We start from the raw sequence: 13,170 nt of genomic DNA on the forward strand, positions 1-13,170 counted from the left end.
CTTCCCCATCAAGACGTTCCCAGTCCATCCATCTGACGCCCCCTGGATCAACCCCACCGTCAAGAGGCTCCTCTCGCAGAGAAACAGGGCCCACAACACAGACCCTGCCCGCTACAGACAGCTCAGGAACAGAGTCATCAGGGAGATCAGAACCGCCAGAGCAAACTATTATCCTGAAAAAATACACCATCTTAAACAGGCCAACAACAGACAGTGGTATCACAAGGTCAGGTCTCTTTGTGGACTCGGCAAACACTCACCCTCCTTCCCCTGCACTTCACATTTATCACCTGACCGAGCGGCCGAGGAGATAAATACCCATTTCGCGGGTATCTGTCAAAGCCTCCCAAAACTTGATCTCACCGCCCTCCCCACATACCTATCATCCCCCTCCCGACCCCCCTCCGTCCAGGAGGTTGACGTTTTCAATAAATTAAAGAAATTAAGGACGCACAGATCTACCACGCCCACTGACCTCCCAATCAAAATCTATAAGGAATTTGCCCCTGAACTTGCCGCCCCCATTTGCTCCGTAATAAATGCTTCACTTGAACAAAACACTTGCCCTAGCGACTGGAGAACTTCCTTTGTCACTCCCATCCCCAAAATTTCCAGCCCACAGTCCCTTAATGGCCTAAGGCCAATCGCCATCACGCCCATTCCCAGCCTCATTTGTGAAGATTTTATTTTTAACTGGGCTTATGATGATATTAGTAACCTCATAGACATCCAACAATTTGGCAACAAGAAGCGCTCCTCCACCACTCATTGCCTGGTCAGCTTTCTAGATTTCATACACAGCCACCTGGACAAACGAGACACCTCCCTTGCCCTTGCTTTTGTCGACTTCAGGAAAGCATTTGACCTTGTAGACCACACTGTTGTCATTACTAAGGCCATTGAGCTGGGGCTTCACCCTAATATTGTATCGTGGCTGACTGATTTCCTCAGCGCACGCTAGCAAATAGTTCGCTCCCAGGGCTCGGTCTCCCCTCCTCTTGAGCTGACGTGTGGCGTCCCGCAAGGGACTAAAATTGGTCCGCTTTGCTTCTTGGTGCTCATTAACGACTCTCTCATGGACACACCGCATCGCTGGAAATATGTTGACGACAGCACCTTGGGCGTCCCCGTCAACAACAGGGATCCAGACTATGCACCTCTTCAAGCGTAGCTCGACAACCTTCAGGCATGGACGGTTGACAACAGTGCCACTATCAACCACACCAAGACCATGGTGATGCACGTCTGCATGTCCAAGAGAGATGTGCCACCTCCGCTGCTGTCTATTGGCTCACACCACCTCCAGGTTGTCCAGTCCACCAAACTACTCGGCATCACTGTGGACAACCAGCTCAACTGGAAGCTCCACGTCTCCAACACCGTCGGAGCAGCCTCCTACAAGCTGTACATGCTGCGTAGACTCAGGACGCTGGGGGCACCGGCTGCTGAGCTGTGCAGTATTTACTCATCATTCATACTGCCAAAGGGGTAGGCGGTGGCCGAAGTGATAGCGTACTGGACCCACATTCGCCGCGTGATGGACGACGCGGGTTCGAATCCTCACGCTACCACTCGGATTTTTCAGTCACCGCCGAGTGGCTTAAAACTACCCACATGCTGTCCTGAAGACCACCCATCAACCCGGACTCTAGAGGAAGCCGTCCAAGCGAATCAAGAACGAGTTCCGGGGGGCAGCATGAGCCAATGCAAGATGGCGCCACTATAAACACTCGCCTGCGCCAGAACGGGCTGGGCCGACCATCAGGCCCCACCTGGAAGAAGCCTTGGGCCGACCATCAGGCCCCACCGGGAAGATGCCTACCGGCGCAATAAGCAACAACGTAAAAAAAAAAAATAAATAAATAAAATGCCTCCCCGGCGTGGTCATCGTCACTTACCCTGACCAAACAACAGAAGCTTGAGAGGGTTCAAAAGGGGCATTCAGGGTGATTTTAGGCCTGACTACCCACACCTACGACAATGCCTGACACCCCAGTCTCCCGAGGCTCTCTCTGAGGCACCACTTCAGAGCGCCGCGAACCGACCGTTACAAGCGTAGCGCAGTGCCCGCGATGGTGCGGATGATAAACAATGCCCAGTGACAGTCAAACCCAAAGGGCCGCGGTGAAGATTAGCACCTCGCCGCTACCCTCTGAGAGCCCCCTTCACACCACCCTCCCTCTCCCTTATGTCTCTATTTTTAGCTCTCCCAAAACACCCCCCACCCTCCCCCTCCCTCTAGTGTAGCCTATTTACTCTTAGTATATTGTATTTTTAATTTGTATATTTTCATCCTAACGGCTGCCATACATTAATAAACCTATTATTATTACACACACACACACACACACACACACACACACACTATTACAGGGAAGGCCAGCTGGTATAAAATGAAGTCGTTTAATACAATACATATATTTACAAGGGGTCAGTTATATAAATACATTATAAACAAAAAAAATACAGTCGTTATCGTTATCATCATCGTCATCATCATCATCATATGTGTCATCACATCATTGCTAGATGTCCATGTAGCGCGGCAATGGAAGGATGCCAGAGAGTAAGAAAAGAGGACACGCGAGAGAACGAGAGGTCGGAGAGGAAGTGAGGGAAGAAATATGGCAGTTATTGAGGCCTTATTGCATTCAAAGAACCTGTCAAAGTACAATGAAAGAGAAAGAAAGGAAGGAGGGAAGGAATGCTGAAAAACAACGTTACGCTTAGCATTATAGTTTTTTTTTCTTTTACTTATTGCTGGTACTGTTGTTGTATTTGCTGGTAATATATATATGGTGTATTGGTTGATATTATTTGTCTGTCATTTTATGAAGAGGAAAAAAACTCCCACAGTGACAACAGTAACAACAACAATACCAAAACAACAGTAGCAATAGTAAAAACAATTGCATTAGTTTCGTAGTAGTGGTAGTAGTAGTAGTAGTAGTAGTGGTAGTAGTAGCAGCAGTAGTTGTAGTAGTAGTAGTAGTAGTAGTAGCAGTAGTAGCAGCAGTTGTAGTAACGAGCAGTAGTAGTAGATGTAAAATCAGCAGCAGTAGCAAGGTCCAGGAGGAATAAGCACCAACAGGTATGTGACTTTAAAAATTACAACAAAGGAAAAAAGAAATACATGAAGTGTACTTGTGCGTGAAAAACGCAAAATGTGTGTGTGTGTGTGTGTGTGTGTGCCAGGAATAACCAACCAACTAACAAAACACACACACACACACACACACGTACACGTTCACAGGTACAGATCTACTAGCACTGATTGATGACAGCTCCGGGGAAAGTACAGGCCACCGATACAGAGACAGTGACGGAACGATTGGTGGAGAAGGTGGTGACGGTGACTGTGGTGCCGATGGTGGTCCACACCTTGAAGAAGAACTTGCCGTCGCCCGCCTTCTCCTCCGCCTGCGATTCAGTGTCCTCCTCGAGGATGCTGCCGTGGAGGCGCTCGGAGCCGTCTTTGTCATCCCAGACAGAGGCCAGCTTGTGGGAGCGTCTCAGCCTCCTACCCGTGCAAGCGGTAAGTGCCATACCATTGGCTGGTAGTTGGGAGAATAAGACGAGAGTATGGTGACGACAAACAAAAATGTGCTAAGGTAAACAGTCGCCAATAACTGGAGGATGTTAAAGACAGATAAGTTTTTAGGTATGTAAGTAGACGTAAAGAATAAGAAAACAAACAAAGATGTGAGACAGGAACATGTTTATTTAAATCGGCGCGTCAGGAAGAGGGAACAATAGGATGAAATGGAGTGGAATGTGACCATGGAAATATAAAGAAAAGGATATATATACAAAAAGAAAGGGAGAAAAAGAGACCCTTCTTCGATTGCATGAAGAGAATAAGAAAAGACAGAGAGATGGGGCAGACAGACATGTGATTAGAGATAAAAAGATAAGTAAGGGAGGGAATGAGAGGGGAAGGGAAACAGAAATGTCATCATAGACAGAATAGGAATAGAGAGAATATGACTAGGAATAGGAAAATGAATAGGAGAATAGGAAATGACAGAGAGATGTGGTACATGTCATAAGAGAAGAAAGTTAAGTAAGGGAAGGAATGGGAGGGAAAGAGAAAATACGAATATCATCATTCATATAAATAGAGTAAGAAACAAATACTACTACTACCACTACTACTACTACTACTACTACTACTACTAATAATAATAATAATAATAATGTAGTGACTTGCCTGATGCGGAAAGCCCCCAAAACCTACTCAGTTAAGGCCCAGTCACACTGAAGGCCAAGTCACACTGACTTTACGACCTACTGACGACCTCCAGGGACCTGCAGGTCGCGGAGGGTCTCACATGGTCGTGCGTGCGATCGTCATGTGTCTCCGTCTGCCGTGCGACCGAAAAGGTCGACTGGAGGTTTATGGTGCTGCTCTAAAACCTTCAGCCGACCTCTCAGGTCGCTGCCGGTCGTAAAAAAGGTTGCCGTCCGGTGGCCTGGACGGCAAGCGGACTGCCATCGGTGGCCGACAGGTGACCATTAACTGTTGAACGGCGACCGGATGGCAAGCGGATGCCGTCTGGTTGACGTCAAATAGTAGGAGGTCGCTGATGTTCGCCGTCCACTTTTCATCTGTCATTGGCCGTGGTCGATGTCCGGCCTTCCACCACACGGCGAGTTGTGCGGCGACCGGTGGTAGGTCAAACCACCCTTGCCCGGAAATGAGGTACATTACTGAGCAGTGATGTCCCACGACCCTCAGCCCGTCCAAGCTCCGCCCCGACTCAACATACTCCACAGGTCAAACACACGGGCAAATGTGTATGGGTCACCTCTGCCTAACCAAAATAAATTACTGCAGGACATGAAGTGCACAGCAGTAACAATGAGAGTCTGTGGAGCTATTGGCCTTTATCCATTTCAAAAAGAACTGTTAATTTCATCTTCTGCTCTGTCCAGGGTGATGGAAATGCATTATAACGAATATAATGTAACATACATACTAATAACAGGTTAAACCAAAATTGTTTGGAGCATTTTTTGCATGTCTGTGGCACATAGGGGCGGGGGAGGGCACAAATATCCGTCTTTTGCTGCAATGAAGCACAAAATACTTTCATTACCTTTATAAGAAACTATTTTTTCATATATAATTTATTTTACAGAATTAAGAATGAAAAATTTGTAATATAACTGGGTGATAATATTACTGTAACACGTCAGCTGCAGGTCGTTAAGGGAGGTCGCTGTTCTCATTGCGACAGGACGCGTACTGGTCCTTGCCTGTCGGTCACCGGTCGGCGTATGGGGGGCGTCTTGGCCTAACTCCAGGTGTGAGGACAAGGTGTGAATCTTACCATGGTCGCCGTACGCCCACCCACTGGACGGACACAGGACGGACACTAAAGACCACCGGTAGCCGTTCGGTCGAACGACTACTTTACCACCAATGTGGTCGGGGAGCGGTAGATGTGAATCGCAGCATTTTGCTGTCGCGGGTGGTCGTTAGCAGGTCGTAAACTCAGTGTGACTGTAGTTTTAGCCAGACTGGAAAAGGAGAGGCTTCTCATCTAGCCGGTCACGGTTTCGATCCCCGGTGTCGGAAATCCTTTCCGGGTCTGGCTTAATCTTTCGTGTTTCGTGACACGAAGAGGTCGTGTGCATGAATGGGAAAGTGAAATAGAGGACGTTACACTCCTACTACATCTAAAATTAATAATAATAATATTAATGACAAATTAATAATATTGATTATAATAATAATGACAGGGAGGCGGTGGCGTCCGGGAGGACGCAGGTTCCCGTCCCGCCCACCGCCACAAGCTGGGATTTTTCAGTCACCGCCGAGTGACCTAAGACTACCCATTGGTTGTCTTAGGCCAACCCGGACTCTAGATTCTTTCACTAAGAGAGGATCAAAGATGAGCTCCGGGTGACAGCATGAGCCAAGCAAGATGGCGCCACTATTAAGACTTACCTGCACCATAACGGGCTAGGGCCGATCAGCAGACCCCACCAAGAAAGCCTACCGGCGCCATGGGCAGAAAAGTAAATATACAATAATAATAATAATAGCATTGATAATATTAACAATATTGATGATGCTGAAAATACTCACATCTGTAGCAGGTGTAGGGCACGGTGGAGGTGAAGGAGGAGAGGAAAGTCCATGTGGAGGAAGAGCGAGCATTCTTTATGAAAAACTTGCCTGAAAGAAAAATTAAATAGAAATGATAATAATTTGGTGACTCTCTCTCTCTCTCTCTCTCTCTCTCTCTCTCTCTCTCTCTCTCTCTCTCTCTCTCTCTCTCTCAATCGACTTACCCTTATCCTCAGTATCATCACTAGGAAAAGTGCTGTCAGCCCTCTCAAATACGTTATCCACAGCCGTCTCTTGTTTGTCTGGAGTTGGGGTTTCTTCATTGGCACCAGCGGCGGCGTTTTCTTTCCTTTCCTTGGCTGCTGTAGTGTCGTTGTTGGCGTCATGGTCCACCCCTTCGCTCCCTGCCTCCTGATTGGCGGCCGGAGAGCACAGGAGCGCCACCAACAATAGTAAGGCGCCGAATGGATGCAACGCCTGGGAAAGGAAGATGAATATGTAGAAGAGAGAGAGAGAGAGAGAGAGAGAAAGGCAGTCAGACAGGCAAAACAAGTAGGCTATATACGCAAGTAGGCTATATACGCAGAGACTGGCAGAGAGAAAGAACACAAATATAATAATCCAGTAATCCTTCTCACATCCGACATAACAAAGCCATCGGACCATCCGGAGACGGACGAAATCCGGATGCGGAACATTGTCCTGACAGACCCCTCCGACATAACACGGACAGTGAATGGCAACCCTCCCATACTTTCGGCAATGTTCCTTTGTCTCTAGGCTGCAGTTTTTAGACATTAAAACACACATACGAATATCCAGCATAACGGCAGACACTAGGAAACAATGCATGAACAGCAAAATACATCAACAGAGTACAGAAGATGATGAAGGTTGCATATATATATATATATATATATATATATATATATATATATATATATATATATATATATATATATATATATATATATATATATATATATATATATACAGTGTACTGTGTTCGGTAAGAGCCTGACCTCCATTTTTGCTCAGCTTCTTTTAGGATTTACCCCCTAAAAAGGGGGAACGGGCCTTTGTCTAGCGACGGCCCGTCGCATGGGGGAACCCGCCGCTGGCGTGCGGCGGGTGTGGAGAAGCCTCCGCCGCCGCCACAGCCACGGGTAAAAGCCGGCGAGCAGTGACGGAGGCACGGGCTCTCTGGGCAGGCGCCCAGCAGACACCCGTAGCTGACTCGTGCGAACAGCCGACCGGTCGACTTGACCAAGGAGGGGTGGCCCTAAGCGAGGATAACCCCACGGGTCCACCTCGCCTCCGTAGAAGGGCCACCCGGCTGCTCGCCCGAGGAGTGCTGGCGTTCCACACATTGCTTGCTCAGCTGCGCTGCAGGGTTTTAAAGGTTAAGGTTATCTGTGCATGTAAAGTAGGAAAACCGATCGTTTTGGATTTGTAGGGCGGCCCTACCGGCCACTTCGAAATTTAACCTCCGGATACGGGTAAGTAAATTTGGATACGGACGTAATGTAGCGAAGGCCTAGTATCCGGATACGGGACGTATTTGCATTTGCCCTAAAAGATTTTATGGAGAGTGCAGAAGTTCCTAAAAATAAACCAGAAAAGGTGTGTGGGAGAATGGGACAGTAACTGCTTGTCAGCGAAAAAAAAAGTTCTATATAACTGCATAGGTTATCTAGTTATGTTTCGTAATGCTGTCAAGTACTTAAATAACATTTTGATTACTGAGAAGATAATAAATGGAACTCTCTCTCTCTCTCTCTCTCTCTCTCTCTCTTACCGTCATTTCTGCAACATTACTGTGGGTGTTTGTGGCATCCGACCACCTATATATAACACCCAAGGAACAGAAAGAAGAGGAGGAAGAAGAGGAGATAGAGGAAGTGGGAGAAGTGAACCAAAGGGTCCCGAGGAAACTATGCTACTGACTAAAAATAGGTAGGGGAAGAATGCAAGAAATATCGTCTCTTTAGACACATAATCACAGCATCTTTCTATTTGTGCAGAGGAACAGAGAGAGAAGGGAAGGTCGGCAGTGTTGCTTGTCACGACAATACGCAGCCTAAATAACAAAAGAATTTGGGAAACACCAAGTTGTTAAATATATAAGTTCGTTATATCCGAGGGCGCAGAAAGGTACAAAGTATTGGACGACTTGTAACAAAACGAGGTTGTTCACAGTTATTATAGTAGACACTAGGAAACAATGCATGAACAACAAAATCTACCAATATATTACAGTGCTGTTAAAGAAGATGAAGATTGCAAAAAGAAAATAGTGTAGAGTGTTCGGTAAGGATGCGGACGGCCATTTCTGCTTAGCTGCTGAGTTATCGGCTTTTACCTGTACGCGTAAAGAGGCCGGCTAGCTGACCAACCGATTATTTTGGATTTGTAGGCCGGCTTAACCAGTCATTTCGGAACTTTACATCCGGATACGGATAAGTAAATTCGGATACGGACGTAATGTTGCAAAGACCTAGTATCCGAATACGGAACGTCCAGATACGAGAGGGATTCCTTTACAACACGCTGGAGTAATCCTAAACCATTTTTTGGAGTGTGTGTGTGTGTGTGTGTGTGTGTGTGTAAACGAACTGAATAACGTATTTTTCAAGTATTAGATGTGATTTATTATCCTATCAGCGTGGTATCATGTCTTGTAGTCAGGGTCAATTAACAAGATTAACCTGCAGGTGAATATTAAATAGGTAAAAACTTTGATGCATCCTGTATAGGTTATCTATAGTTATGTTTCGTAATGCTGTCAAGTAGTTTAGTGATATTTTGTGTATTGAGAAAATAATAAATGGACCTCATCTCTCTCTCTCTCTCTCTCTCTCTCTCTCTCTCTCTCTCTCTCTCTCTCTCTCTCTCTCTCTCTCTCTCTCTCTCTCTCTCTCTTACTGTCATTTTTGCAACTTTATTTGAGGTGCTTGTGACTTCATCCACTTATATATAATGCCTAAGAAACAGGAGGAGGAGGAAGAAGAAGTGAACCAAGAGTGTCCCGTAGTAATATAAGCCACTAGTCAAAAATAGTCTAGGAAAGAATATAAGATAAATCGATTTTCATACACAAAAGTACAGTTTCAGTCTATGTGTACAGAGAAAGAGAGAGAGAAAGGAAGGTCGGCAGTGTTCCTTGTCACCACAATACGCAGTGTAAATAACACAGTAATTTTGGTAACACCGAGTTGTTAAATATAAAAATTCGTTATATCCGAGGGCGCAGAAAGGTACAAGGTATTGTACAACTTGTAGCAAAAAGATGTTGTTCACAGTTATAAGAACATAAGAAGGTAAGGAGTCTGCAAGAGGCCGGTTGGCCTATACAAGGCAGCTCCTGTACGCTCAACCCCACCTTACCTCACCATCTATGGCTTTATCTAACCTCTTCTTGAATGTATCTATGGTATTAGCACCCACAACATGGCTCCCAAGCCTATTCCATTCGTCCACCACGCTATTGGTGAACCAATTCTTGCCTATGTCTTTGTTGAATCTGAATTTGTCTAACTTAAAACCATTGCCACGCGTCCTACCTGGCTCTTTTACTCTCAAAATCTTATTGACATCCCCTTTATTAAAGTCCTTCATCCATTTATAGACTTCGATCAAGTCTCCTAGCAACCTTCGCCTTTCTAGCGAGTGTAGATTGAACTGCTTCAGCCTTTCTTCATAAGGCAAGTTTCTCACCCCCTGAATCATCTTTGTCATCCTCCTCTGTACAGATTCTAACATCTTGATATCCATTCTATTGTAGGGGGACCAGAACTGAACTGCATAATCGAGATGAGGTCTAACTAGTGCTAAGTAAAGTTTGAGGATGACTTCAGCGCTCCTATTGCTTACGCTCCTTGAGATGAAATCCAGTACTCTGTTGGCCCGATTTTTAGCCTGAATCCATTGAGCCCTAGGACGGAGGTCAGCGCTCACTAGGACTCCTAAGTCTCTCTCACGCCCAGACCTGCTTAGAGGAGTGTCATTTAACATCCGCTGCGACTGGTACGGATTTCGCCTTCACTGGTATCCTGGAAACACATGGTAAAAGGTCTTTCTCTGCCCCTGTAGTGGATAGTGGAGTGTTTCCCATGTGGTATTGGTGTGCTGGTTATCCCCTCCCAAGGTGCATGACTTTACATTTTTCTCCACTGAATTGTAGCAGCCACTTTTTGTTCAATTCCTGTAGCTTGGTGATGTTTTCTCGTAGGAAATCCGCATCCAAAAGGTTAAGGAGTAATTGTGTGAGGGGTTATTCCTACCTACACTCAAAATGCTACACTTCCCGACATTGAATTCCATCTGCCATTTCCCCGCCCAATCATATAGTCTGTCAAGCTCATCCTGGAGAACGGTAGCGTCCCTGTCTGATTGGATTACTCTACCGATCTTGGTATCATCTGCGAACTTACTGACATCACTACTAATTCCTGTGTCCAAGTCATTGATGTAAATAATAAAAAGCAGTGGACCCAGCACCGACCCTTGAGGGACTCCACTCGTAACACTGCCCCATTCAGATTTATTACCATTGATTTGCACACTCTGCTTCCTACCACTAAGCCACGCCCTGATCCAGTTCAAAATTTTACCATCTACGCCGTGAGCCTGTAATTTTAGTAATAGCCGGTGATGAGGGACTTTGTCGAACGCTTTACTAAAATCTAAATATAATATGTCATAGTTTTCATCTCGGTCAACCGCCTCGATTACTTTAGTGTAGAAGGACAACAGGTTAGTAAGGCAAGACCTACCCTTTGTGAACCCATGCCGTGCATCATGAATTAAATTATGCTTTTCTAGATGGTCCCGAATGCTCCCGGCTATAATTGACTCCAACATCTTTCCTACAACTGATGTTAAGCTAATTGGGCAATAATTTGAGGTGGCTGACTTGTCTCCCTTTTTGAAAATGGGCGTCACATTAGCTACTTTCCATTGATTGGGCACATACCCAACATTTACCGACATCTTAAAGATATCGGTAAGAGGGCCACTAAGGACCTCCTTACACTCTTTCAGAACCCTTGGGAATACTTCGTCTGGGCCCGGCGATTTGTTTTTCTTCAACCCACCAATCTCATCCTGGACTACTTGCTTAGTGATGATCACATCCCTCAACGTGTTCTCTCCGCCCTCATATATTTGAACTCTCTCCGGAATGGTTGTTAGATTTTCCTGCGTGAAAACTGAGAGGAAATGGTCATTCATCATTTGACTCATATCTCCTCCATTCTCAACGAGCTCACCCGTGGTTTTTTTCAACGGTCCAATTCTATCCCTTGTTTTCGTTCTGTACAATTTGAAGAACCCCTTGGGATCGCTCTTGGCCTCGTTGGCAACCCTAATGTCATAGTTTATTTTTGCTAGGCGGGTGTTCTCCTTCACCGACCTGGCTAGCTCAACATACCTACCCCTGAGGTGGATTTCTCCGTTCTTTATTTTCCTATAAATTCCTCTCTTCAAACCAATCTCATGTTTGTGTCTGCGGGTCATCCATTTGGGGTCGTTATTTTCCTTCCTACGTGCTTGGTAAGGGATATGCTGTCTCTGACCCGCTGCAATTACTCTAACTAAATTATTGTAGGTCATTTCTACATGGTTCCCCTGTCTTTCCGGTTCCAGCCCTGAGATCTGGCCCTCATCCAGCCTTAGGGTTCCCCAATTTACCTCCTCAAGGTGTCTTCTGAGCCCCTCATAATGAGCTCTTCTAATGTCAGGCACCAACGCAGGGTTGAGTTCATGGGTCACCGCCCAGTCTAATTTAAACCTAATTTCCTTGTGATCACTGCCACCTAATTCTCCCCCAACATCTAGCTCGCTGATCATATTCTCGGTGTTAGTTAAGACCAAGTCTAGAATGTTGTTACCCCTGGTGGGCTCAGTTGCTGTCTGCTTGAGAAAATTATCTTGTATTACTTTCAGAAATCCCTCAGATTCTAGATCACCCGCCACGCCTTCCCAGTCTATATTCCTATAGTTAAAATCCCCCATTATGCAGACATTTTTGCTCCTGCTCGCCCTACCTGACTCTTGCAGTAATATATCAGTGTCCTGCCTGTTAAGGTTGGGTGACCTGTAAAGAACCCCTAGAATTAGTTTGTCTTTCCCTTTGTGGACGTCCACCCAAACTGATTCTGAGTCGCCATTTGTTTGAACAGAGTTGTTAGCGGAACATTTAAGTGTGTCTTTAACATAAAGTGCCGCCCTCCCCCCCCTCCCCTTCTTCCCTTTCTATCTTTGTGAAACATCTGATAACCATCCATTTCATACTCCGACATGAAGTTTTTGTTTGCAGTATCCACCCACGTTTCCGTGATAGCTATAATGTCGAATTTCTCGACACATGCTTTCCCCCTCAGTAGATCTATCTTGTTCCTGAGACTCCTACTGTTGGTGTAATAAGCCATTAGCCCATCCTTTCTTATATCCTTTCGATCACTCCTGCGCCCCCTAGTCCCAGTCTGCGATGCATAGCCACTGATGACAGGCCTTCCCCCCTCGCCTACTCTAAAAAAATCCTGTAGGGTGCTAAGTGATCACTCGAGAGAGTCTGCGAGAACCTCCACCCCCTGGAATGACAGGTGCACGCCATCATTGGCACACAAGGTGCCTTTATTGTAGAAGAAGTCCTAATTATCAAGGAAAAGCCAACCATTTCGCATACAGTGGGCCGCCAGCCTGCTGTTTACTGCTAAGGCTCTGGAAAGCCATCCCTCACCTATCCCCCTCCTCGGGAAAACACCACAAACGGCCGGCACCCCTCCGAAGTCTCTCACTTTAGCAAACGATTCCCTGAAGCGCCGAAACATCTCTTCGCTACCCACTCTATCGATGTCATTACCTCCCCTGCTAAAATTTCCTCCATCCTGTCAGATACGTGCTGTATGCCTGCCCCGGGAAAGCACACTCGCAGCCTATTGTCCTTATCCCTTGTACAAAAGTACCTGTCAATGAACCTGACTTGACTGTCACCAACCAACAGGACTTTCCTCATAGAAATTGTGTCGGTAGACGGAAGGGAAGGCGCTACAGGAGGAGAGGAAGGGGCGGCAACAGGGGAGGAGGAGGAG

General features: G+C 46.1%; 1 protein-coding gene across 1 annotated transcript in view; it reads right to left on the minus strand.

The window, feature by feature from the left end:
- Positions 1 to 2,387: 2,387 nt before the first annotated feature.
- The window catches only part of LOC127003612 (uncharacterized), a 30,162-nt gene continuing 19,379 nt past the window's right edge, over positions 2,388 to 13,170 (minus strand). The window contains exons 3-4 of the mRNA XM_050870518.1: positions 6,095 to 6,184; positions 2,388 to 3,554 (exon numbers count right to left, since the gene is read on the minus strand). Coding sequence (XP_050726475.1) covers positions 3,265 to 3,554; positions 6,095 to 6,184 — 380 coding nt within the window. The 3' untranslated portion in view covers positions 2,388 to 3,264. The remainder of the gene's footprint in view (positions 3,555 to 6,094; positions 6,185 to 13,170) is intronic.

This window comes from Eriocheir sinensis, chromosome 25, assembly GCF_024679095.1.
Source record: "Eriocheir sinensis breed Jianghai 21 chromosome 25, ASM2467909v1, whole genome shotgun sequence".
Classification (NCBI taxonomy): Eukaryota; Metazoa; Arthropoda; class Malacostraca; order Decapoda; family Varunidae; genus Eriocheir; species Eriocheir sinensis.